This window comes from Periophthalmus magnuspinnatus, chromosome 11, assembly GCF_009829125.3.
Source record: "Periophthalmus magnuspinnatus isolate fPerMag1 chromosome 11, fPerMag1.2.pri, whole genome shotgun sequence".
In the NCBI taxonomy this organism is placed as follows: Eukaryota; Metazoa; Chordata; class Actinopteri; order Gobiiformes; family Gobiidae; genus Periophthalmus; species Periophthalmus magnuspinnatus.
Genome location: NC_047136.2, coordinates 11,083,970 through 11,109,753, shown reverse-complemented (window position 1 = coordinate 11,109,753; position 25,784 = coordinate 11,083,970). Strand labels below are relative to the sequence as shown.

The 25,784-nt window shown below is 38.4% G+C and overlaps 3 protein-coding genes across 4 annotated transcripts; 2 read left to right on the top strand and 1 right to left on the bottom strand.

Annotated features, from left to right (window-relative positions):
* Positions 1-6,946: 6,946 nt before the first annotated feature.
* LOC117378922 (cyclin-dependent kinases regulatory subunit 1) lies at positions 6,947-10,375 on the bottom strand. The gene is made up of 4 exons (XM_033975613.2): positions 10,268-10,375; positions 10,031-10,097; positions 9,552-9,679; positions 6,947-7,614 (listed from the first exon to the last, which is right to left on the bottom strand). Exons 2-4 carry the CDS (start codon positions 10,087-10,089, stop codon positions 7,568-7,570), a joined length of 234 nt encoding a protein of 77 aa, XP_033831504.1. The 5' UTR covers positions 10,090-10,097; positions 10,268-10,375; the 3' UTR covers positions 6,947-7,567.
* A 1,697-nt stretch (positions 10,376-12,072) lies between these two features.
* Positions 12,073-22,736, top strand: pbxip1a (pre-B-cell leukemia homeobox interacting protein 1a). 2 transcript variants are annotated; one of them, XM_033975800.2, is made up of 10 exons: positions 12,073-12,466; positions 13,264-13,392; positions 14,105-14,189; positions 14,266-14,333; positions 14,892-15,606; positions 16,456-16,695; positions 18,243-18,286; positions 18,418-18,513; positions 18,761-18,941; positions 20,131-22,736. In XM_033975800.2, the coding sequence occupies exons 2-10, from the start codon at positions 13,321-13,323 to the stop codon at positions 21,108-21,110; spliced, it is 2,481 nt and encodes an 826-aa protein (XP_033831691.1). In that variant the 5' UTR covers positions 12,073-12,466; positions 13,264-13,320; the 3' UTR covers positions 21,111-22,736. The 2 variants fall into 2 exon arrangements, with proteins under 2 accessions (XP_033831691.1, XP_055081295.1); XM_055225320.1 differs by having other exon boundaries at positions 12,139-12,715.
* Positions 22,737-24,066: 1,330 nt separating this feature from the next.
* Positions 24,067-25,143, top strand: LOC117378921 (protein S100-A13). The gene is made up of 3 exons (XM_033975611.2): positions 24,067-24,132; positions 24,201-24,356; positions 24,939-25,143. The coding sequence occupies exons 1-3, from the start codon at positions 24,097-24,099 to the stop codon at positions 25,068-25,070; spliced, it is 324 nt and encodes a 107-aa protein (XP_033831502.2). The 5' UTR covers positions 24,067-24,096; the 3' UTR covers positions 25,071-25,143.
* The last annotated feature ends 641 nt before the right edge of the window (positions 25,144-25,784 follow it).

Genomic DNA, 25,784 nt, shown 5'->3' with positions numbered 1-25,784 from the left:
GAGAAGACAATGGTCACATAGGGCATAGTTACATCTGACCTTGATGCGAGACACACTGTATTTGAACTTTTCTTTTCTCTGGCTTAAAACTTTGTGGGCAAAGTGATAGATATAAGCAGACTTAAAGATCCCGTATTACGTTTTTTTCCTCCATACTCCTTCATTAGAATCATCTGGATAATTTCAGCCCTAGAATTGCAACACTACAAAAGGTAAAGTGTAGCTGTTAATGTGAAAACTACCACTTCATGACATCACACAGTGGAACACAACATTTTGAGCTTTGGAGATGTAAACAGACTAATAATAAAGGGCTACTCAGACATGTATGAATGAAACAAAACACTACTCCAGGTATGTTTTGATGAGGTAACAACATTCTAACATGGCTTAAAGCTCATAAGAGTAAATTTTGCGTAATTTAGGACGTTTAATAGGATGTAGGATTAAGTATTACACAGAAAGGGGTAGTAAAGATACACTTGTACACTTGTCTCACAGCAAGAAGGTCCCATGTACTGACTGGGGTCTTTCTGACTGAAGTTTGCCTGCTTTCCCTGTGTCTTCCGGTTTCCTCCGGGCACTACGGTTTCCCCAATCTATTCATAACTTGCACAATAGGCAAAATCCTCCAGCTAACATAGTCCTGACCAAGCCGAGTTCATGATTTCAAGATAGGACCGTGGGCGCTGCAACTTATGCTCACTGCTTCTGACATGTTACCCAGCGGCATTAAAGAATGGGTTAAATGCAGAGGAAATGTTGCTAAGATAAGGGAATCTCTCCATATCAATAAACCTCTGTCTTATCTTTGTGTAAAACTAGACATCCACACTTTTTTAGATTGACTTTACAAGATTTTAACAAGATTGACAAGCTTTTAAAAGCACTAGAGTTGGCCGTTAACTCGATTTCTACGTCGTTACTACGCTGCACTGAGACTGACAAAAACAGGGCTGTCAAAACATGCCAATAGCTTCTTTGACCACCAACAACTCACTAATTCTCATCAAACAGGCAATTTGGTTAAAGTTGCAAATGCGCCCAAGGACAAAACGGTAATCACTGATTGGAGTCTCTCTATAACGATGGCTACTAATAGTAATATTCACAAAACTGTAGTCCTGACTCCAGTTAATGAAGACATCTGCTCTTTGACACTGTATCCATCTTGAGGAAGATAAAGGAGCCTCATGGTGCCCAACAAGAGAGATAGGCCATGAAGCAACAAGATAGCAACAAGAACCATTCATATCTTTTGAGTGGTGTGAGCAGGGCGGGTCATTTAACCATTTCCATTGATTACAGGCGTTTTGGGAGCACGCTGTCTTTCGAGGTCCAGGATGGAGAGGCTGCGCTGGAGCGGAGACAGGAATCAATACAAGAGTCTACAGGCCGCTTCACACATCACAACCCAAACTCTAACAGGAAATGTCTGTTTAAAACCAACTGGAAAAATAGTGAAATGTGTGCTGTTGCCATCAAGTGGGACGAATTACAGTACTATACCATATGCTTTTTATTTTGTGAAATATAGCATGACAAGTGTTACTTTTAAAAATGGTAGAGATGTTGTCGCTGTTAAATAAAATCTGAACATTTTCAACATGGTATTTCACTGAACTAAACACAGAGAAATCATTTTGCATATTAAAATTGCCTGTTCAGTTAAATAGTATAATTGATAAATTTGCAGTATATTACTCTCAAAATGTATTTTTATACTAGCAGGTAGTAGCTGCAGCAGCTGGTAGAGTGTTTGTCCACTGATCCGAAGGTTGGCGGTTCAAATCCCGCTCTCGACATAAAAAAAAAAATCACTGGTTGAGCGGTCAGATCCACTGATCCATAGGTTGGCGGTGCGATTCTAACTCACACAGATGAATGCTGTCGTTGTGTCCTTGGGCAAGACACTTCACCCACCTTGCCCTCAGTGTCTGTGTACACTGGTGTATGAATGGGTGAGTGGTTCCTTGTTGTAAAGCGCTTTGAGTGCCTTGAAGGTGGAAAAGCGCTATAGAAAAATGTGACCATTTACCATAACTATCATTTAAGAAAAGTTCATATCTCCTATTAAAGTATTATTAAACAGAACATGCCAGTCGTTAGTGTGGCCACAATTGTATCTTTCTATTGGGGTCCTTGAATGTAATGAAGTAAAAGTAGTAAAGTACTGTACCTAAGTAAATATTTTAGGTATTTGTTACTCAACTATAGTTAAGTAAATGGATACCTTTTACTTGTACTTCACTACACTATTTTTTATTACTACGTGAGACATGTTGAAAAAGCTAAGGGGTTTATTTTTGACATGTTCATAGTTTGAGCAAAAAAAATATACAAACAAAAACAGCTAGGGAAAAAATGAGTGAGTCAATTGTTACTGTTTAAATAAATCCACAAAGTCAATACAGTTGAAGATGTAATAGATCTCAAAACACTTATTATATTATATTTTTAAACTGTACTTGAACACTTTTACTTAAGTCAATTTTTTCATGTGATACTTTTACTTGAGTTTTTTTTTTCTCTGGTATCTGTACTTTTACTTAAGTTACACATTTCAGTACTTCCACCACTGGCCCTCACATTCTAACCATGGCAGTAATAGGTTGGCAGTTCAACACGGTCCATTAACAATGTGTCAAATGGTCACAGGTTCAGGTGTTATACAAAAAGGCACTTTAGAAATATAATGTGTAAAAGACCTGAAAAGGAGCTGCCAAGGCTGAAATCAAGATGAAGCACAGAGTCAGACCTGAGATTGATTTATAAGCGCCGTCAATGCACTCTTGAAAATACACGAACGACCGCGACGTTTGAAAGTGATCCCGTTTTGAGAATTATATCAAACATACTTAGGTTATTTTCTTGTCAAAGTTGGCCCTATAGAGAGACAAGTGAAAGTCTATGTGTTGATTTACAAGCACATAGGCCATAGTAACATATATTTAACCGCCTGCTGCTCCTATTGAGTTAAGTTATTTATGCACTGATTGCATCTATTCTAGAGACAATCACTTTATAGGGACAAAAACATGGTGAACAGTGCCGTTTAGCTGATGTTTTGAACAGTGGAACATTACTTCTATTATGGTTGCACTAAAGTAACACTTCCGTCACGTGTGAGCCATTGTCTTGGTGACTGTTGCCATGACTTGCTATAGAGAACTATTTTCAGCCTGCGTTTAGTCATTATGACATCAGACTGTTTGTATAAATGTTGATGATAAACTTTACTCATAATAGTTTTTTGTATATTTTTACTGAAGTTCTTGTTATTATGGAGAAATTGCATCAACCCAGAAACTTTAAGTCTTTGTGTCATGATTTAACGAGATATGACTGGAAATGGCTGGATTTTGAGTTAAAATGTAAAGATTATTCAGTTTGTGTTGTATTTCAAGGCAGTGGTGATATAGGGTGATGAGTGTTTATCTAACATCCAGAAGGTAGTCGCATATTGTCCTGTCCTGACAAAATATAGCACTGCAGTTGGCACGAGGAGGAGCATCCAGACATAAAGACAAATTACTGTTTGTCTGGTTTACTAGCAGCTCAGACTTATTATCCTTTTAAAGAGGGAGTATTTTGCAAAATCGACTTTTTGAAGCTTTCCACCATGTTATATAAAGTTATGTTCATCCCTCATCAAAAACATGCCTGAGGAAGTTCTATACGTCATCCATACGTCCATACATGTTTGAGTATTCTTGCCAACTCTCTCTGAATATTCTAGTGCAGTTCATACCACCACCTACAATTTGTAACTTTACTCAGTTAGAACCAGACTTTAATGTTTGATCTTTTTGGCATCGTCCACAGTTTTTCAGCATAGCCTCCAGCCACTTTCATTTGAGCCTTTAATTAAATATGTGCTATTACTTTTTGAAAGATTGTCCTGGTGCCCTTGTATCTTGCCTATTAAATTTCAAATTCTCATTTCCTTTCTATGTAGAATGAAGCAAATTGGTAAATCATACGAGCTGAATTATACATTTAACCAAATGTATTATTCAGATATTAATTTTTCACAGGCGGTTTGTTGTTTTACAGAAAATTAACCTCGAGATGAACCGACATTTTTGTATACTTTGACAGATTAGTTCATGAATAATTTTGTCAGAAATTCACTTTTTTTTTTTTGGCAAGATTCTTGGTTTAATGGAAGCAATTTGGGAGCTTTTGTTCCATCTGCCTTTCCATCAAACAGTAGCTTTTTTCATTGGCCTATCCTTCACTTCTCCCAATTCAACTTGGCCCCTTTTAGCAGGCGTCCCGCTGAGCTACGACACTGCGCATAAATAGTCTTCTTGGAGGAGCACTCTCCATCTTTGCAGCCTGACCTTCTTCCTGTCCTCACGCTTCATTCTTTTTGTATTCCTCACCTATTCACGTCGTCAGTGCAAAACCCAAGCTCCTATCAAGGCTATACTTTGTATCGCTCCCCACTACAGCCTCCACTCCTGTAGTCCGCTCACCTGCTCTGGCCTTAAGCCTTACACACATTCACTTGCACTTTGCTCTTTTTTGGTACGAATCATTTCTTTGTCAAATTATTCTCACTCGGCTCAACCTTCGAACACTACAGAGGTCTTGTATCTTATCTCAATTCTGTTTAAGAAAAGTTCATGATGCCATTACTCTGCAAAGAGACATACATCTTAGTGTTCAAATGTTAAATACAATTAATAATGAGGAGAAGACATTCATTTCTCCTCTCGTGGGTTGAGCTTGAATTGAGAAATCCTGAGACTAGAAATTATTGACCACATAGCCAAGGACCAAGAGTCTATAGAATACGCAGCGATACAATGAAATGTATTCTGCTGTATGCTAACCATCACGATAGCGACCTTTAACACCTTAGAATAAATAAATACCTTACCTAGAAATAGCAATGATAATTTACAAATGTTGAAATACACTTGAGACTAGGTCCAAACATATTAATCTTATATCTTAAAATCAGTGGTAGAAGAAGTACTCCATTTTAAGTACAGATAACAGAACAAAGAAATACTCAAGTAAAAGTAAGTGGAAGATGTACTCAATTTTGTTACTTAAGTAAAAGTACAGATACCAGACCAAAGAAATAACCCACTCAAGTAAAAGTATCACATGAAAAAATCTACTTGAGTAAAAGTAATAACCTACCTGTTGAAAAATGTACTTAAAGAATAAATGCAAAAGTATTTTACACAGATTTTGAGACTTAAGTGCAGTACTTTACTACTCTTAGTTGGTTACATTTCACCACTGCTTAAAACCCTTTCAACTGTCAACAGTCATGATGTAAGATTGAATAATTGCTCCACTTTCTGAATCTTTTGTTAAAACTTAATAGTTTAAACAATAGACCATAGTTCATTTATGCTGACAGAGACTTTGAACATTGTGTCAGGTTTTGCGTCATGTTGACAGAGCAGGTAATTACAGAGATATAACCCACAAACCAGGTCAACAAATCTGCAACTTGTCTTATTATATCAAGTTATTCTGTTAATTGTCAACTGATAATACATATTTAATACACTTTTAACATACTCATTTCTACGAAGACTAGAATGCAACATCACCACGCAAAGTTACAGGTCAGCTCTGGGGAAAGGCAAGCCCACTCACAATAACAAAACCTGTATTTTAAACTGTATTTTCTACAATTAAAACACAGTACATGCAAGACTAGTTTATAATACTGTGGAATATTTCAGGCAGTAAGATCTCCATAGAGACAAGCAAGCAGTGTACTCTCCATTCAAAAAGTAAAATACCTTTATTATGTGAAGTTTGGTGAAGGTGGTCTATGATAATTGATGGCTGTGATACAAAACTGTGGGAGAATATATTGAGTTTGCCACCTGTGCAAAAAGACCTTGATTTTAACATTGAAGCAAAAATATGTCTGTCCGCCTTACACTGACTCTGCGGGGGCCATCAAAACGCTTTAATGGAAAAGCTGACATCATCATCTGATTTTGCTGAAAGCATCTCTGTTGTAAATTCAGTTGTAGATTATAATTTGTGGTTGAAAATGTATCTATTTTTCAGCCTGATTCACCAAATCCTCTGGCCAAAGCTCTTTCTCTCCACAAGCGTCTCTTTCTCAGCTGGACGTCTTGATTGCAGGCCGACAGCATAGTGATTATGATTGCAAAATTTCCCCAAAATCGCCCTAAGAGAAAAAGAAAAAATGTCTTCCCCTGCAATTCAAAAACATTTCTTATCTTCCATTACCTGCAGTTTTCAAAGTGTTGCAGTTACTACCCATGGTGAGGAGAAGCTTGGATGAGTGGGCACAGGGCATGTTTTCTTTGCAGATCTTCACTTAATGTTAGAAGCCTCAACATTCTCAAGAAGAGTTTTAGAAATGTGTCTACAATAAAAAGGTAGTTTCATCAGTGTTTACAATTCAATTATCACAGTGCTTTATGTTCACTTGAATCAGACTGATTGCGTGCAACAAAATCAAACTTGTGTTATAGTGCCCCCTACTGTCCAAAGGAAGAAACATGAATAAAGTCAGACTATAATTCATGTAATTCATGGTTTAATTTTTATTTTTACTTCCTAGCTCTTATTGCTATGAAGAAGAAAGCATGCTCGGGTTAAAAAAAATACATTCTGCCAAAACAAACACACCTTATGAGAGTTTGTGTTCCCAAAGGTATATCTCAAAGTCTATCAATACTTAAGAAAAAAAAACAAAAAACAAGACACACACAGGACACATATTAGCTCACATTGTTTCGGATGTTGACCTTTATCAAAACTAGTGAGTGTCCACATTATCATTGCTTTAATTGAAATCTCTGTAGTGCAACCAGCCTTTTCCTAGTTACATACTTATTTAAATTCTTGATAAATCTTGCCGCATTTATTTTCACTTTCATGGGCAAAAATGGCACTTCAGAATGGGGTAAAAATAAAGAACGCAGAGCACAAGTAAAATGGAAAAGAAAGTTACATTTATTTCAGAAAGGGCAACACATTCATAAATACTGAGCTGCTTACTGGTACTCAAGACAAAATGCAAGGTTTTAGGGGCCAAAACAAAATACTTGTTTTCAAAACAGCTGAGACTCAACGCAGATAGTAAACAACATGATAAGTATAGTTAAATGCCAACTGACATTTTAACGGAGCAGCAACATGTCAATTCCCAACTGCGGATGGATAATTTTGAGTCAAAAGAGTAGCAACAATTTGAGTAGCTTTGTCTGACCAGAGCCTCACCAAGTTAGCATTTTAAGAACTCAAAATACGTTCCCTCGCTCCCCACATTTTACTATTTGTTTTTAAAAAGCTGGCATATCCAAGCAGGCTGAGCAAAACAGACCTATACATCACAAGTCACAGTGCAATTTGATGAAAGACGCTGTGGACAATGTTAAACATGGAGACATCTTGTCTGTGTGAATAGGAGTTTTCCCTTCAAGACATACTTCATGCATCAACATTATAGTTCATAATAGTTCACGTTTAGGTCCAGGGTCAGTCCATGAGCAGGGTCTTGCATCATGATGAGATCCTGAGATTTTGGGATGACCATGGACCTATTTGATCTTTACTTCTGAGTGGATAGGGGGCGTCTGAAGAGTAGGATGTGGGGCTCTAATGGAGAAGAGAACAACAGGTGTTAAGGGGGAAAAAAAAAAAGAGAACGCAATTCCGTACCGGGATTTTCAAAAAGTGCCAGTCAATGTTTTGGTTGAGGTTCAATTCTCACAAAAAGTGAAATGTGTCATTGGTTAATCTCATCTACAGTCATTGTTAAAAAGGTCACATCACAGTAAACTCAAATATATAATGCTTTTTTTAATCTGTCTGTTTAGGGCTCATCAACTTTACCTTGCAGAAACTGAAAGTGGCTACTTACATGTAATGTTAATTTTAGGGGAATCTATGCTGTTATTTATCATTTAAAGTAACAACTTTGTGTAAATAAAAGTTCAAACACTATGAAACTTTCTGGGCCAACTGAGACCACTAAATACTCTTATAACCAATTTAGATGGCCAACCAGGATATTGGCTGAACTGATATTTGCTGAAACCAGCAAATTTTTCTGGCACATCCCTAAAAATATACGTTAAACAATGTAGATGAAAGGAATTTACAACACTAAAATTTTATATGGCGCCCCCATGAGTAATTGACCGAGCCTAGCAACAAGATCACGGAGATGGTTCCCCAGGCACCCACTGGTCCAAATAAGCTGCTCTAGCAGCATTGAAAGATGGGTCAAATGCAGAGGAGAAATTTCCCTACAGGAACAATAAAGTGTACCTAAACCCAACTAACACAAAAGTGCAAAAATATCTCCTTTTACCATTGTTTGGGAAATGCATTACAATGCCAGTTTGTCCTTTTGAAAGAACTTTAGTTTTATCCATTATAAATATTGTTGTTGTTGTTGTTGTTTCAGAACAAGTACCGGTAGTTGGATTTCATCTTGTAAACGGTAGCACACTTATACAAGGGCGTGTCATTTAAAGCCAAGGACAGCTGTGATGCTTTGATTTTTGGGAGTGTCCGACACCAGTGACCTGTATTCAAAAGAGGGTGTGGTGGGGTCCTGCTCACCATATGGTTGTGAATAACAAATCTCTGACATGTTTACTGCAAATCACTGCCTCAAGGTCAAAGACACTAGTTTCAATGTTTGGCAGCTACTGTTGTTAGACTGTCAACTTCAATAGTACAAAGAGTGCCCCTCCTAAATACACATCCCACCTGGTTAAACGGTTATGGTAATTAACGTCTGACAACCAAGCAACATTATAGAAACTAATGGGAGTATCGTGTGTCTCAGCTACTGTTATTGGGACTGACTCAGGAATCCAATTTAAAAGATGCCGTTTCATTACAAAAAATCTGCTAGTTTACGCAAACCAGCTTATTTTGTACTAGAAAAATGTAGTGGTACTGAGCTGATCAAATGTACAGTGATGTTTAAAGGGCCCATATTAGATCATTTTCTGATTTATATTATACTGTTTACTAATCGCAAACATGCCTGTGGTTTTGTTTAATTCACACATGCTGAACACACAAACCCTGCATATTTAGGCTGAGTTCTTCTCTCAAACAGAAAATACTTTGTTCCTCCTTGTGATGTCATGTGGTAATACAGGAAGCGTTCCATTGTGTTTTTAAATTCCATACACCTTACCTAGAATCATTTGGATAACCTTAGCCCTGGAATTGCCCATCTCTACTAAACTGAAAAAGGTAAAAGGAGCTGTCAACTTGAAAACTACCACTTCATGACATCACAGGGTGGAAGAGAGTATTTTGAGTTTTGTAGATGTAGACAGATTAATAATAAAGGCTTACTCAAACATGGATGTGTATGAATGAAACCAAACAACTCCAGGTATGTTTTGGATGAGGTAACGTCATTATAAACATGGCTTAAAGCTCACAAGAGTTAACCCACACAAAACAAACGGGAGTGTTTTCATTTTTAATGCCGAAAGGCCAGACTTCAAGCATAATCATTAATGGCATGATCATTATTTTCATTAGATTTGCATCTGAAACTGTACCTGGTTGGTGGATCATATAGTGAACCCATCCCTGGCTTTGCTGCACGCCCAGGTTTCTCCATTCTGATTCAGACATTAGATGAGTTTTGGGGACACGCTTGGCAATATCTTTAGGCAACATTACATGTCTAAAGAAAGAAAAAAAAAACATGCATTATGGACATTGTGGTTAGGTCAGTCCTTTGCAGAACACAGCATCAACACAAGTATACAACTTTTTGGTAACTAAACCACTGAAAAAAAAAAAAAATAGCCCATAGAAAATAAAGACTAAAATATAAATACATTTAAATGTCAGGTTAACAGACATAAAACGTTAAGCATGCAGGCATCTCATGCAATGTATAGTAGGCTATATAAAAAACATATGCATCGATGCAAGCACACAACCATATAACTTAACACTTGACCCACTTCTACTTCTAAACATGTGACAACGGACCACGCCACTTTGTCCCACTTTACCATGTCATACGCACCTGTACTCGTATTTGTCATCGTCATATTTGTCAGAGTAGTAGATCTGTTTGTGTGACATGATGAATCCTGAAATTATAAAAGGTAGAAATGTATAAATAAACTCACTCTGTCCTTATGTTTTAAATGTCATTCAAAACTAGCTCGCACCGCAGGCATATCAACTAAATCACTCCCAACATCTCTAGTCAAAACACGATAGCATAATGTTCATGTCCGATAAATATATGCAAACTTACAAAAATGTGAAGATTATTCCAATATTAGTCTTCCAAAATGAGCAAAGTGTTGGCGTCGCAGTTTCCCTCTCGAATGTTTGTGAAACCGCTTTTCACCGTTCAAAAAGGCTTCGTCTCCTCCCATTGGTGGATTCAGCGGCGGAACTCGTTTCCTATTGGCTGAAACTCGGGGCGCCTCTCATTTCTCCTCACTCGTCTCCTCGTGACATTTCTCGATTCCTCGGCTGTAAATCCCGCCCACTAACGAGAAAGACCCAATTGGAAACAGCCTGCGTCGTTCCTCTATGGTTTATTCTGCACAAGGCGTGACTGACAGCAGAGGAACTGAGGAATTCAAGCATTGAAAAGGAAAGTGAGAAGAAATAGGACGCAGCCAGACACTTGTCAACGGAGTACTAAACTAACATCTGATTGGTCAGTGTGAAAGTGGTGATTGGAAAAAAGTCTTGGCACAGGATTAGCAGAAATATACATGACACAGATTCAAGCCATTATTACATAACTACAGATTTACAGCCATTATTGTGCAGGGAGTGTTATATGTCTCTCAAACAATGAACTCACCAGTCCTACTGTAACTGAAACAGATGTTTATCATAGAAAATGAGCCCAAAGTAGTAAAGTAGTAAAGCCATAAAGTAGAGTTCTGCTATGTGGCCGTTGAAATGTTCCATCTGTTTCAAACAATTGTTATAGGTTCATATATTACCTAATGCTTTATGATAATACATACTAAAATGTAAAACTTAATAGCTTACTAAATTCAATAGCAGACCTAATGGAGGTCAACAGGACCGCCCCGTGGCTACAGAACTAAATTTCCCATTCATTTTCTCAAAAAAAAGTTGAAAAGCTTGCTCGGGGATACTCAGCTACGTGGTAACGAAAGACCGCAGTACCCAAATTATATTTAAAATCTGTTTCTGAAACTTTATAAAAGGTTCAAAATACTAACACATTTCGCAAAATCTTGCACTTTAAACGGCCTTTTCGGACTTAAAATAACCGCGTTAGGGATCGTAGTCACACAGTAGCGGGTGAACTCTTAATATTTTTCGAAAAGTCTGTGAGAAATGAAAGTTGACTTCCGGGAGTTGAGGAGGTGTCACTGGAGCTCGCGCAGCTCCACAGACTGAGCGGTGGACGGCGCGCGCTCGTCTTCTTCCTCCAAGTATGTGTGACGTCAGGACACTTATTCTTGTTGATTTGGTCCTGGACTGAGCCCAGTGTGTCCTATGCAAACTTAGTTAACCCTTGTTATGATTTGTAGTCCTGGTTTAGTCCTTATCTAGTCCAGGTGTTGTTATGAGTATACTAGTCCCAAATGTGATGTGGTCAGATTGAGGTATACTGTATTTCAAGTGAGAACCATGTGAACACAGCCTTAATCAAACAAAATTGACTCACAGGCAGATTTCCTTTTTGTCATTTTGTCATTTGGTGTGATTTATCAGGAACCAATCTACCTAAAAGGTTTAATTGCCTATAACTGCTGAAAACTATTTGCTTATTGAAAGTAAGGCATGATATATCATAACCCAGTTATAATTGCTTTATTAAGACCAATCAATCCAAAAATAAAACATACGGACATAAGTATTGTGAGAAGGAAAACATTGAGGGCCAAACATAGTAAGTTAACTGTACAGTAACTGTTTTGATTGGATTTTGTTACATATATGCCAAAGAGAGCCTGTAAATGAGAGGAATGCAGCAGTTAAAGGACTAATTATGGAAGAACTGAACAGCTGATGAAATGACCAACCACAAAGAGGCAATAGGGGGTTGTCCAGGGGTAAGTCCCAGTCAAATATAGTTAGGCAGACGTGTCAGTGTGTGGCTGGTCTCGCTGTCCTTTCCCCCTGTATATATACGTGTCCGCGTGTATATGAGGGTGTAGACTCACGCGTGAAGTTGTATTATTACATTCTCCATCACCTGCCACAGTCAGCTGCGAGCGTCAATCAGGCAGAGACCAACATGGACCATTCGGACACGACACTTTAACGTGATTGGCCTAGCGCTGGTTTGTGGGCGGGCTCAGTTGTTCTTTCTCGAATTCCGATTGGACGAAAGATGCGTTGGTTGACGTGACGCAGCCTGGAATTCCCAAAGTTCCCAAGTTCACGAAGAGTACAGCGTTGTGCATGGCGATTTCAAAAAGATTTATGAAGAGATAAAACCAACAATAACTGAAGTGTAAGTGATTTGTAATTAACGCATTTCTATATGTGAATTTTCTGGATTTGGGCGTGTTTTGAAGCAGCTAGCAAGTGGAAAGCTCTGTGTGAGAACGCGGAAGAGTGGGAATAGGCAGCATATAGCTACCAATCCCTTTGTTTACCTTCATGGGTGAACCTTGGATGTGGTTGTTACAACAGTCAGTCTACTAATTCGCCTCAGTAATTCATTAAAGCAGAAACTTGTCGCATACGTGCAGGCGGATAAGTGAGTATTAATCTCCCCATTGTTTCATTCACTGCGATTCCAATATTTGCCTGTGCATGTTTAGGTTTGACCATTTTTGGGCTTTTAACTGCTGCACGAACTGGTTGTGATTGAATGCCTTGGTTTGGGGAAATTACATTGTAGGTGTAGCTGGAGAAAGTTGAGTAAAATCATGATATTTGTAGTTAAAACCCTTGTTTGAACCTTGATGCCTCTGGAGTTACATAATGCATCATCAGCGACAATCTGTCCTTTTTATCCAGTATGTACCGTGCATTCTGTCCTAATATAGATAAAACACTGTCAATTTGCAGCACTAGTTTTTGATTTGGAGGATTTTGTCTTATTGGCATGTTGCTTTCTTGTAATATTGCAGAAATCTTACATTTTAGAGTGTGTAATTTCACACTAGCTGTTAGCCTAGCTGCGTCAGACTTGCAAGCTACATACACATGTCTATTGTTATTTAGCATCATGTTTGACACTTGCAAAATCTCTGCAGCATCACGCTTTTATGCCTAAGGATGCATTTTTGTCGTCGTCTGCAGAAACGAGAATAAAGCTGATCCCTCCCGTGCTGTGCCGCGTTGAGCCTGTAGAGGGCGATGTCTGACCACAGCAACAGCACTGGCAGCACAGGCTCCTCCACCAACAGCTGGACCCTCCTCTCCCCCGAGGTGAGACCACAGAACCGGCTCAGGAAACTCTGCCTGGAGCCCTGTGTGAGACGTGTGGATGTCATCGTTAGGCTTCTATCCCATGATACAGGCCAAATGCTGCAGGTTTAAACAAGCACTCCTGCATCTAGTATTAGATCAGTACTGCCAAGTCATGACTCAGCCAAATGCAAATATAACTAACATGTATATTGAGTGTGTTTGCAGACTATGGACTGACAAGATCTGCTAAAGAAACAAGAGATTAATTAATGAACACGTTGGTCAGACTCTTGCAACAGCTTACAGACACTTGCACAGACATTTATTTCTTCCATAATGAAGAAAAATATTTTTAAGGCACACCTGAACTCAAAAAAAGCATTCAAATGACAGGTCTTACATTTTGGTCAATATAATACGACTGAAGAAATAAAAGAATAAACCCTATCAATTATTTGGCTTCAAAACATAATCTACACATTGTTTGTAAAGAAAACAGGAATATGACGTGTGTTTATTTCAGTACAAAAGTTAGTACTCACTTGAATTTGCATTTCTAGATAGCAGCAGCATCATATCAGGATATTTCTATTTTGCATTGTTTTTGTGTCCTCCTAGACCACTATAGCTATGTAATTGAGTCAAGGACTGTCTCTAAACATGAAAGACCAAAACAAGCTTAAGTAAAGAGTGCAGTTTTATTGCCACATTGTTGTTCTCTGTGCCACAGGAAGCAGCTGTGGAGAGCGTGGGGCCGGTGGATGACGGCACTGAGAGTTTGGGAGATGTCCCCAGTCTGTCGGAGGAGCTGGCAGGTCTGTGTTAAGTTGTAGTTCACGCAAAGGCACCTATTCTTCTGGCCTATTGCCTCATTGTGTCTATTTTATTAAGGAGCTGCTGCAGAGTTCAAACACATTGACATTCCAATAGAGACAGTCCTGTCTGAGGAGGGCCACCAGGTAGGTACAATAGACAATAGGGATATTCACTTGATCACACGCAGGTGCTATATGTATGTAACAAGCTGAACTAGGGGAATATTAATGTGAATGCTGTTAGAGTGAACATATTTCTTTGTTAAAAAATAATTCACATGTAGACAAAATATTTTGTTAAATATTAATAAAGCAAACAGAAGCCAAAAGTTAGGTAATAGCTATAACATGCACTCCTTCTGGTTGCCTGATACCAAATGTGTATGACCTGTCAAGACATGTATTTGAGAGCCCTTTGGGGGGTTCATTGCAATGATCTGGCAACAAAAATTAGGTCATTCTGCATCTGATTGGAGTGCCAAAATACAAAATTTCATGTTCATGATTACAATTTTTATCAGATGTAAATATATTTACTTCATGAGGATAGATATGTAATATTTCTATATAATATTTAAGAAAATAAAACATGTTACAGTGACATTACATGCACTCAAATAGGATGTGCATTATTTTGTAGATGGCACTATAAAATCCCACAGAAGATGCTCAGTTTTAACATGTGTTCCTTTTATTGTCCAGATCTGTCAGGAGACCACTCCAGAACCAAGCGAGGGTCCCATCCCGTCAAGTCCGTCCCGGATCAGCCCGCTCCCCTCTCACTCCTTCAGCCCCCTTGAGGAAGACCCAGAGAGCCAGCCTCCTGTGATCCATGACATCGTAGCCAGTTCTCCCAGTGACAACGACAACCTCAGCACCGTCCCATTTGTCACTAATTTGGATTTGGGGACCCCTCTGGAGATCCCCACCTCTGATCTGCTCCAGGACGAAGAGGAGGTGTGCTGCGCCACTGACAACCCTCTTGCTGCTGTACCTATGTTTGACAAACCTGTCGACATTGGTCCAATTAGTGAGAGACAAGAAGAGGAGAGTTCAAGTCCTCCAGAAGAAGATGAATCAAAACCAGGGGTCCCTTTAGAGACCCTTACAGCGGCAGAAGGCACTGAACCCGCACTACCTGTCCCACACGATGACAGGCAGACAGAGGAGGAGAGCAAAGAGGAGCCCAGTGCAGTGCCAGAGGTGACCGAGGAGCCATATTGTCCCATGGAGGTGTCAGAATATCCTGCTGATATCGAGGCTGAAGACACTGAAGGTCCAGCACCTGTCGAAGAAACAGTACTTGTCAAAGAAACGGCACCTGTTGAAGAAACAGTTGACTTAAATGTAGAAAAAGATGAGGCAGAGAAGCTCCCAGAAGAGATAATCCAGGAAGAGGAGGTGGAAAATGAACCAGGTATGTTTTAAAAAGAGTTTCATTTAGATTTTGTGTTGTAGATGATTGTGATGCAGATTTTAGGAAAGAAGGTTTTTTTTTGTCAACATTATATGATTTTGATTTCATTCATGATTGATAGGTGACAATACTATGAGGAGTATTACTAAACATTACTACCAAAAGCAGTGAAAATTATACTAATGGATACACCTACAGACATTTTTTTAAAGATGAACTATTTTAACAATAGATAAATTAAAGTGTTTCCTGTTTTTGTTTGTTTAATTTAAAATTTAAGATGGATTAGTATCGGACACTAAGTAATTGTAAACACTATAAATTTGTGGAAATGTTGAATACTTCCCTACACTAATACTAGGCAGAACATGTAATGGTGACCTTAATCATTACAACATGCAAAGTATTCTGTTCATGTTATAGTCCCATGTTCACACAAATCCATACATACATAATGATACCACTTTGTCTCCCACTTTACCTGTCGATAATAGGTTGTATAATGTGTTTAACTCCTTTTAATTACCACTTGCAGATAGGCAGAGGCAATGAGAGCCCCCTTGTGGTAGGATTGTTAATAATGCCTCATATCCGTGGCATGCTGGAAACTCAAATGTGATTTATTGGCGCTACAGAGAAGCACGCTCCCTGTAGAGAAAATGAGAAACAGTCAAGCGTGAAATTACTGTTGTCATAATTTAGAAGGAAAATGTCATGCATTTCCAGCCGCGATGGGCAGACATTTTTGCATACTGTTTACACTTTGTATCTCTAGTTGTATATTTGGTATTTTAGTTTTGGCATTTGGCATTTTAATTAAATACCTTGTCATTTTGCTTCCTGATATAGAGTCATCCTACACTTTAGACACTGAAGACACAGGTGTCTTCGATGATGGACTGAGGAGAAGGAATTTGCCATCTTTTGAGGCACCAAGACCCAGGACATCAGATGAAGAGGAGGACGAGGAGGATGAAGAAGTGGAGTTTAAAATAGAAGAGAAGAAAGACACAAAGCCATGGCTCTCTGTGAATAAGTGCATTGTGGCTGGTCTGGTTCTGCTGTTCCTGGGTTCCCTCTTCCTCTCAGGTCAGTTCCTTTTATATTCATGAATGTAAACAATAGATTAATAGATTATTAAGGAGTTTCCTTTTTATAAAATTATGTTGTGCTTTGTAGTATACATTCTTTTATACTTCAATGCCAGTATGTTTAAGTTGTGAATGTTGACTTTTATTGTGTCATTTAGGCCTAATCAGCTAGGATTATATACATGGGATATTTTAGAGTCTGTCTTCAATATAATAAATTAGTAAGTCAAGAAAAGATAACCTTTATTTGTCCCACAGAATTGCAATGCAAAATACAAGAATGGAAGATTAAAATGCTATAAAAATACAGATAAATAACTGAAATAGATCAATTTAGCCCCTTAACAAGAGTAGTAGAATATACTTTAGTTAAGATACAAAGGCGTAACATCTAATCATTTTAAAAGTCAAGTGTCAATTACATATATTACAACTATATGATCTACGTATATTCTGAAAAGATTTCTACACACTCCTAATTCCATGTAGCATTATTTACCCATTACAAGCTGAATGTTAAGACTAAGACGTTTCCCATTTTGGAATCTATAGAGACGGCCTTATCTCTACATGGTGTGGTTGTAGCTGTGTTGAAGTATGGTCCGTGGCCTTGATAATGGCAGGTCCCGTCCATGTTGAGATAAGGCAGCTGTGTAAGCCTCCAGCTCTCAGGCCAACACTTAACAGCTTGTCCGAACACTTATCTGACCCCAGGCTTCACATAGCGCCAGCAAATAAAAGGCCTTACAGACAGGAAAGTGTGGAAAGAAAGAAAGTATTGTAGGAGAACAGGAATGCAACATAAATCAATCAGAATATCAAAGTTGGACAGAAAACAGGAGATATTAAAGGTGCACGATGTAACTTTTTGGGTGGACATTATTGTCTCCAATTGTCTTGAGACTGTGTTGTTTTACCTGGAGTGTTTCATAGTATGGTACTAAACTATTAAACCAAAGCATTACCCCTGTAATTAAATAAATGCAGGATATATATATCTATTGCCATACTATGGAACATTCCAGGCAAATAAATAGCTTTTTCCTCCACTAGAAAAGTTACAGGTACATAATGTACCTTTTAACTTTGGAGTGACTCTTTTTCTTGCTGGTGAATGTGTTTGCTTTGCTCGAGACCAAAACATGATTAACTATATTTTTTGGTTCTTTTTACTGCCATCAACTCAATATGATATTATTTTAATATTAATTAATTAATAATATTTACTGACACCAAATATTGCTCTTTGTGGTTATTGTATATATTTGAGTAGTTCAGCAATTTAATATTATCTCTCCATTGTCAACAAAAAGTCTGGCATGTTTTATCTTTACATCCAGTAAATTTAGAATCTCAAAACATCTATTACTACTAAACATATATATTATTATATATAGTCATTTTGTGAAATGGTACGATTTTTGTCCATCTTGGTTAGATCTAGTTCATGACCCTGTCCACGAGCACAAAATGCGTTTCACAACAGTTGCAGCTTTGGCTTTTGTTTCAGTTTGCGTGAAGAGATGTTGTTTTCTTATGTGACAGGTGACATTGACGGCCCCGAAGTGACTGAGGGTGAACAAAGCCAGGTCTGTTCCCCTCTTTCTCCCCATTATTCAGTAACTTTGTGGATTTTATGCACAAAACAGGTCAAATAACTAGAGAGGTGTGGCTGTTTTAAATGCTAATCTCATTTGTTTGCCTATTTGTTTTCATCCAGGACTGGCTTAGTGGTGATCCAAAGGAAATGAAAGAGCTATTGGATAAACTTACGCAAGAAAACCAACAAATTGCTCAGCTTGAGGCTCAGCTAAAGGTCAGTGTAGCGGTTTTATTGATGCTAATGATGTTGTGTGCCCTTTTCAGACGTTATAATGCAACGATTTTTGTAGACATTATTCTATTTGGCAAATGTTTAATTGTCTAAATGTGTAAAGGTTTCACTGTCAGTTTTGTTAAAGTACATCTCATTGTATTTGTTTCTTTCTTGTTCTGCTTTTGTTGTTTAAAAGAAATCTGTAAATATTTTAACTAGAAAACCATCAAAATATTGATTTGTTCAGGCTCAGAAAGAAGAGTTAGACGTGGCACTAAAGGCGGTGGCGGTGAGCGGTGATGAACAGAGGAGAGCAGATTTGGAAACTGAGAATGCAAAGTTGAAGGACGAGCTTCTGATGCTGCCCAACCTGAAGATGGAGCTGGAGAGTTTGAGAGCCAGAGTAACAGAGCTCACTGCGCTCTCAGGTAAGATCGAAAATGACATCTTTCATCCAAATACACTTTGTTTGTATAGCAAATTTTTAATGCAAAGTGCTGCACACTAGTTGATATGTGATTAAAGCCCCAGTGCGTAACTTCTTAGCTAAAAATAAAAGCACGTCTTTCACTTTTGTTGTTTTTATTGCATTGAAAAGAAAGTTATATGCAATATGGTGATCTACAGTTCCACCCACTTCTCAATTCTCCATTCATTTTCCCCACAGACTTTTCGAAAAATTCAAATATTAAGAGCTTAAAGTTCATAGCAGAGGCTAACCAGCTACATGCTAACTACAGTAATATTCATAACGCAGCTGTTTTAAGTCCAAAAAACAAATTTAAAATGCAAAAAAAAAAACACACCTTTTTTTCTTTTTGGGAAATCTATGAGAAAAATAAATGGGAAATCTACTTCCGGAACCGGGGGTGGGCGGCCACCGTTTCGGCTCCACCTGTCTTAGATAACAACAATCTACAATTGATAATTTATCTACCTACTAATCTTATAGACCTAACCATGGTAGGAGTGCTTACTTTATCAGTATTCACCTTATTCCAGAAGTTCCGGTGGGCATCATTTGGATTGTATCGTTTGGCATGGGGCTGCTGATCTTGACAGCAAATAAGTTTGTGAATGGTCTACAGAGCCGGTTTAAAGCCTCCCAGAGAATTGATGCAGAGTTGACTTGTTGGTCAGATGAACATAGAACATTTTACAAAAACCAACCTACTTTATATCATATTTTAACGGCAAAGCTTTCTCAAATTCTTTATTGAAATTAATGGGATTCCCACTTAACTGAAAGTACCACCACAAAGAAAGTGCAGTTTAGTAGCATTTAGAGGCAAAAGTGGGCCGGGCAGAATAAGGCCATTAAAATGATCAAATATAAAAACTCCCAGTTGAGTTCATTCAGGGAGAGACTTCAGTGTTGTGTTAATGTAATGTAATTTACGTTATAGTTTATGTTGTAATAAGTTATTTTGCATTTGGATCTGGAATCTTTTTGAATAAACCCATTTTAATAAGAGACTTTTGCTTGAGTCTGCCTCATAGTTTGACCGGGCCAGCTTCTCTAAATTCATGAAAATGTATTGTCTATTTGTAATTAAATAAAATACAAATTCTATTTTTGTATATTAACAACTTTTGTAACCAACTTTATGTTCACAGCTCCTCAGGCAGTAACTCCAGCTCCCTCCTCCCTCCCATCCTCCCCTGAACCTGGTGTCAACGATGGTCCAAGAAACGTAAAGCCCCCTGTTCCTGAGAGGAAGAGCCCCCCAAATGAAGCCCACGTCAAACAGGAACTTCAAAGACAAAAGAAACTTCTGGAGGAAAGCAGGAAGCGACTGGAGACAATGAAAACTAAAGATGTCAGCGAACGCAAACATGTCAGAGATAATTTGGCTGAAATTCAAAAGAGGCTTTCAGAAAAGGTTGAGAAGTGGGGCAAGAAGAAGCCAGAGGAGTTAAAATGGAAAGGAAATAAAGATAAAAAGCAGTGGAAGAAAGAGGAGAAGAAAGAGTGGAGAGGGGAGAAGGACAAGAAAGAGAAATACAGAAATGATGAAAAACAGGTTAAATCAAAATATAACTCCCACAAAGAGGCTTGGAGGAAGAACGAGGACGAGTGGGAACGGAAAAAGGGGGAGCGGAGATTGGACAGAGAGGAGAGAAGGAAAGAGAAACCATGGCATAACAAAACCAATAAGAAAACCCAAGATGGCGCCCATCATAGCCATAAACAAAAGCCAAACCAGCAGGACTTCTGGAAGGACCAAGAGCAGAAACTAAACCGAAATATCCGCCCACAGCTCGGGTGCAAAAATGTGGAAGACTGTGCCGCCAAAGAGGGGCTGTATCCGGTCGAGTTGTCCGAATTTGACGAGCTACTAGAGGGGTACTTGAGCAAACTGGACGACACCTCTTCCAGTGGCAAAGACAAAATTCGTAAGCTTACAGCGCAGTTTTTCGAGAATGGAGTGTTTATTCATGATCGGATGCGCTTCAGTGACTTTGCAGAGGAAGTGGCAGACATTTTGGAAGATGCTGTTGATATTTTAGAAGGGCACAAAGACAACAAATCACTGGAGGAGGAGATGGAGGAGTTTGAAAGAGAAGCTCTCTGGAAGTTTGCAGCCACAGCCTAAAAACTGGACTAAGAAATGTAACACTAACATATTCAAATCAACTGTGGGCTCAATTTAAGGACACTATAGCCTCTTCTTTTCAGAGTTGTAATTATTTGAAAAAAGAGATAAATGTCTGTTATTAAAAAAAAATAAGCTAGACTTGTGCTTGTCATTTTGGACTTAGTTGTTGTTACCTACCTCCGTCAGGTCACTCATATGTGTTGTGTAGATTTTCCTCTGCTTCAGGCTATGGTGTTTTCTCAATAACAAGTGCATGTCACAGGCAGTAGAATAACTAAATACACCCAGATTTGTTTTGAGTAGGAAAGCAATTGGGGCAATTTATTCCCTTTTTTTACCTTGATTACAAGAAAACCGTATTTGATTTTGCTGTGTGTCTGCCACAGTTTCTCTCCGATTTGCATGGGAGTTGTGTGCAGCAGGTTTGAACAAATACTAGTTCTATGGCAGGCATAAGTGCTTTCCCTGCAGCGAGCGGGTGGCTCATCCCACAGGACGTGGTGTGGAGACCATTTCAGGTTTGACAAGTTTGTGCACTCTTCCAGAGTTTGGGGCAAGCTGACACAGTTAAAAAGTCCAAAGCATTTGATTTTCACTCCTCAACGTCAATACCTGTCCATGTGCTGGAACAGTAACTGTTTTGAGGAGCTATGAAATGCTACGGGACATAACACCCTGAACTCCCTCAGTTTGAATTACTTTGTTTTTTACCTACACTCGTTTACTTATTTTCCTGATGCTTATTTTGTCACGTCGCCATGGGAATCTCCAGCACATCATGTACATTTACTGGGTATCCCAGAGCTTCAAGTGAAATACTAAAGAGTCTGAGATGAATTCCTTCAATGAATTTTAATTTCACCTTCATGAGATTGGCAACAAACAGTGTTTTATCATTCTTGTATGTTGTGCACATTGTTGATTAGTATTAGTTGTTATAAGTTGATGAAGGAAATCCATATACTAAGTTTGATTTATGTCCTCATGTTTTCTTAATGTTGCCATGGTCTTATTTAGAGATAGAAAGTATTAGTTTGTGGTTGAAGCTTGAAATTGTATAAGTTTGTGTTTATTTATTTTTAAGTTGAATTCTGTCTTTTTTCTTGAAGAACCACATAGTTTTAGGCTCCATATACATTGAATGTGAATATGGTTTTCAGAACATAGTTTGCCAGCTCATGCTTATGTGCCTTTAAATTATGGCTCTACTATATCAATGGGAAATCTTGAGTTTCAAATATCAGTAATGTGCATTTCACATGAAATAGTACTGCTGTTTGGCAGAGTGAATGTCGCAGTTTACACTTTAGGTGTCAAACTTTAATGTGTTAAAAATGTCTTCTCTGCTGTGTGTACTTAGAATGTATTACATTCAAATAATTTTAGACTATTTAGACCAAAGGATTTGGAAGAGAATGCCAAAACGAAAAGATTTCATTTTGTTTTTGTTGGGCAACACCAGGGCTAAAACATGAAGCTTTTATCATTTATGCACCCTGTGATAAGTGCATGTATTTGACCCCTGACCACTTTATGCTAGTCTTTTCTTTCACCTGCAATGTCCTTTTAGTCAGTGTTATGTTCAATAAACTTTTTCACCAATAAATTTATGCTGTACCTGCATTTGTGACAATTGTATCTGTTTAAGAATTCTTCATATTGGTGAAACATATAGGTTCTATGATGTAACTATTGTGTCTGTATAAAATATGCCCCATCTTAACTACAGTGATGCGTCTAAATATGCTCTATTATTGGTTTGTAGAAGGAAGTGGGTGCGTTGGAATGACAGGCATGTTTTTATCACACATTTCTGATGCTGAGCTAAAATATTTACCTGAGATTAAAGCTCTCCTGTTAAACTGCACACTTCCATATGCAGTGACACTGCTGGTCTCTGGCCCTGAAGTGATGCACTGATGACTAAGAATATAAGCAAAGAGAGAGACCGGCATTCTTAACATTCTGCCAAAGTGTCACCTGAATTTACTGCAGTCTGTGAGCTGTCTCTGCATGAGTCATGTTTTGTGTAAACCAATTAGTGCTTACATGTGCATGATTCACCCACTTGATTAAAGTAGACTGGCAGAGATGATATCTGGATTTCAAGGGCTATGTAAACAGACTATAGGCTACTAGCACTCAGTGTTTATTGATGAAAAGCTGCTACATGCGTAATTGGTCTTTATACTGATTTTGTGTAAATCTAGAGTGATAAATGACTTTTATTTAGGATTTTTAACCCCACTCACTGAGATGACCAGGGGAGCATTAACATATTTTTCTTTGTAGACTTCAAGTTAATATATTAGAAGCATAAACAATTGTATAGTATTATATACTGAGTTACATTGACAAAGGCCAATAATGCTCATCATGGACAAAAGCATCTATGCTTATACCACCTTGAAAATGCCTCATCAAGCTAAGCGTGGTTGGACCTGGTTAGTACCTGGATGGGAGACCCCTGGTAATACTGGCTGCCACAGTGGGGCAGCAGTGGCTTTAGCTGCTGTTGTGTCCTTAGGCAAGACATCTCACATCTTGCCTCCAGTGGTAAAATACAGCCATTGTTCCAATCTGGCATGTTTACAGCTCATTACAGCACATATTGTGTATGTTCATTAACAAATAAACTAACCAATTGTAATATATTTATTTACCTAATTTATTTTTAGTGCAACAACCATTCTTTGAATTTACCAGGTCCTCAACCATCAGGTTGGTGTTAATCTAGGACCACATGGGTTGATTTTGGTTGCAAAAGTCAAATGCTGTATGTTAAACATTTCTGGGTGAACCACCATGACTGTATTTTGCTGTTTTGGTGCTGCACATTTGAAGGACAGTTTGGTCATTACTCGGCTGTATTGCGTTTAGCTTGAAGATGTTTATCATTATTAGAAATCGGAGAAGGTTCAAATGAAGGAGAAATGTATTTTCCGCTGATGCTGCAAATTAAGTGTATAAAACCAATAGACCCATGGTGAGGTTGGAGGGACAAGTGTCACATTTACAGGTGAGTTCTCAGGTTAGGTAATGGGTATGTGTAAAACTATTGTTTTATTATGTCTATTCTATTTTCAGATCATAGTATTTTACTCACAGTCCACCATGGAAGCTGCTATCACCACACTAGTGTCCCACTTCAAGACTTCTGCCGGGAAGGATGGATCAGCCTGTACTCTGAGCAAAGACGAGCTTCAAAACTTGGTTAGCACCCAACTCCCAAACTTTGTCAAGGTACTGCTAAGTTTTATTATTCTATAATTAATGTTTGTGTGAGCTTAGATGCATTGCATTTTGCAGACATCAAACATTATCTCATTATGGTGACACAATACAGTCAGCAAAGCACAAGTTATATTACTATTATATTACTAAAAATGGGCACTGGCTCCCTTGGATAGAATCCTACAGTAAACAGCTTAGAGCTACTTCAACATGGCCACATAGGTTTGTTCTTCTCTTTGTTCACTGCATTTTAACAAAATACCTAGTAACAGGTTCCTTTTTCTCACTTTTTGATGTGTTTTTTATATGCATTATATTATAACATTGTAGAGTACACAAAATTAATGCATCAAAGTATTTTACATTTTGATAGCTCGCATTGCACCACAGTTTGAGAAATGCCAGGTTGTTGTCAATATAATTTTTGTCTTCATAACATTGACTGACCAACATTCACTATCGAGTTCTCATCTCCATCTCATTCCCAATATGGCTCTTGACCAATAGATGGCAGGGCCGTCTAAACAGTTACTGATATCGCACCCCCAGCTCATCTGTAACTCATCGTCTCCTCTCCCTTCACACCCACAGCTAAGCTCTGAACCTGGGGCTATAGACCAGCTCATGAGGTCCCTGGATCAAGACAACAACGGGGAACTGACCTTTACTGAGTTTTGGCAATTTATTGGAAAGTTAGCCTGCAAGGAAGGAGGTTTCAACTAGACTGTTTCCTTTTTACTAGGTTATCCATTGATGATTTTATGGAAATTTGGAATAAAGCCAATATTGTCCCTCACACATTGCCTGTCATTCATTCACCACTTTATATGAGATGTCAACCCTCCCACACTGTACAGGGGGCATATTACATTGATTTAAGGGCTTGTAAGCTTATCCCATCCTCTGCACTGTCCAAAACATATCTAGTTCCATAGAGCTTCATAATGCCTGTACAAAGATGGCCAATCAAGCATGAAGTAGTCCTGATGCAATTACAAGCCGCTCATATGAGGAGGTGTCTGCAGGTGTCTTAAGGATACTTTCTTTCATCATTAATTTACTTTGCATGGGATTTTACTAAGGGGTTTACTCCATAAATTACATTCACTGGGCCTAATTCTTTAGTCTAGACAGAGTTGTGCAGCCCAGCCCTAGGATTTTGTCTGAAAAATAAAGGTGTAGTGAGTGAATTGATTCAGAGGTGCACTGTGTAACATTTCCGGACACCATCTGCTTGTGTCCATGGAGATGTTATTGCTTTGCCTGAAATGTTCCACAGTATGACACTAAACTGATCTATTTTGCATGTACTTGTTTTTCATGTGTTTATTTTGCACAAACATACAACAAAAAGGCATTCTTACTGTGACTAAGGTTGCCCTCCACCTGTATTCCTCACGCTTGTCACTATGGAGATATGTTCAATGCCATACTGTG

Excerpts from the sequence above, each read along its gene's own strand:
- LOC117378922 (XM_033975613.2), bottom strand. The coding sequence starts at position 10,089 with ATGTCACACAAACAGATCTACTACTCTGACAAATATGACGATGACAAA. Across the intron at positions 9,680-10,030 it reads GATGACAAATACGAGTACAG|ACATGTAATGTTGCCTAAAG; the intron begins GTGCGTATGACA and ends TTCTTTCTTTAG. Across the intron at positions 7,615-9,551 it reads CTATATGATCCACCAACCAG|AGCCCCACATCCTACTCTTC; the intron begins GTACAGTTTCAG and ends CTTCTCCATTAG.
- pbxip1a (XM_033975800.2), top strand. The coding sequence starts at position 13,321 with ATGTCTGACCACAGCAACAGCACTGGCAGCACAGGCTCCTCCACCAAC. Across the intron at positions 14,190-14,265 it reads TCTGTCGGAGGAGCTGGCAG|GAGCTGCTGCAGAGTTCAAA; the intron begins GTCTGTGTTAAG and ends TATTTTATTAAG. Across the intron at positions 16,696-18,242 it reads GGGTTCCCTCTTCCTCTCAG|GTGACATTGACGGCCCCGAA; the intron begins GTCAGTTCCTTT and ends CTTATGTGACAG.
- LOC117378921 (XM_033975611.2), top strand. The coding sequence starts at position 24,097 with ATGGTGAGGTTGGAGGGACAAGTGTCACATTTACAG. Across the intron at positions 24,133-24,200 it reads GACAAGTGTCACATTTACAG|ATCATAGTATTTTACTCACA; the intron begins GTGAGTTCTCAG and ends TTCTATTTTCAG. Across the intron at positions 24,357-24,938 it reads AACTCCCAAACTTTGTCAAG|CTAAGCTCTGAACCTGGGGC; the intron begins GTACTGCTAAGT and ends TCACACCCACAG.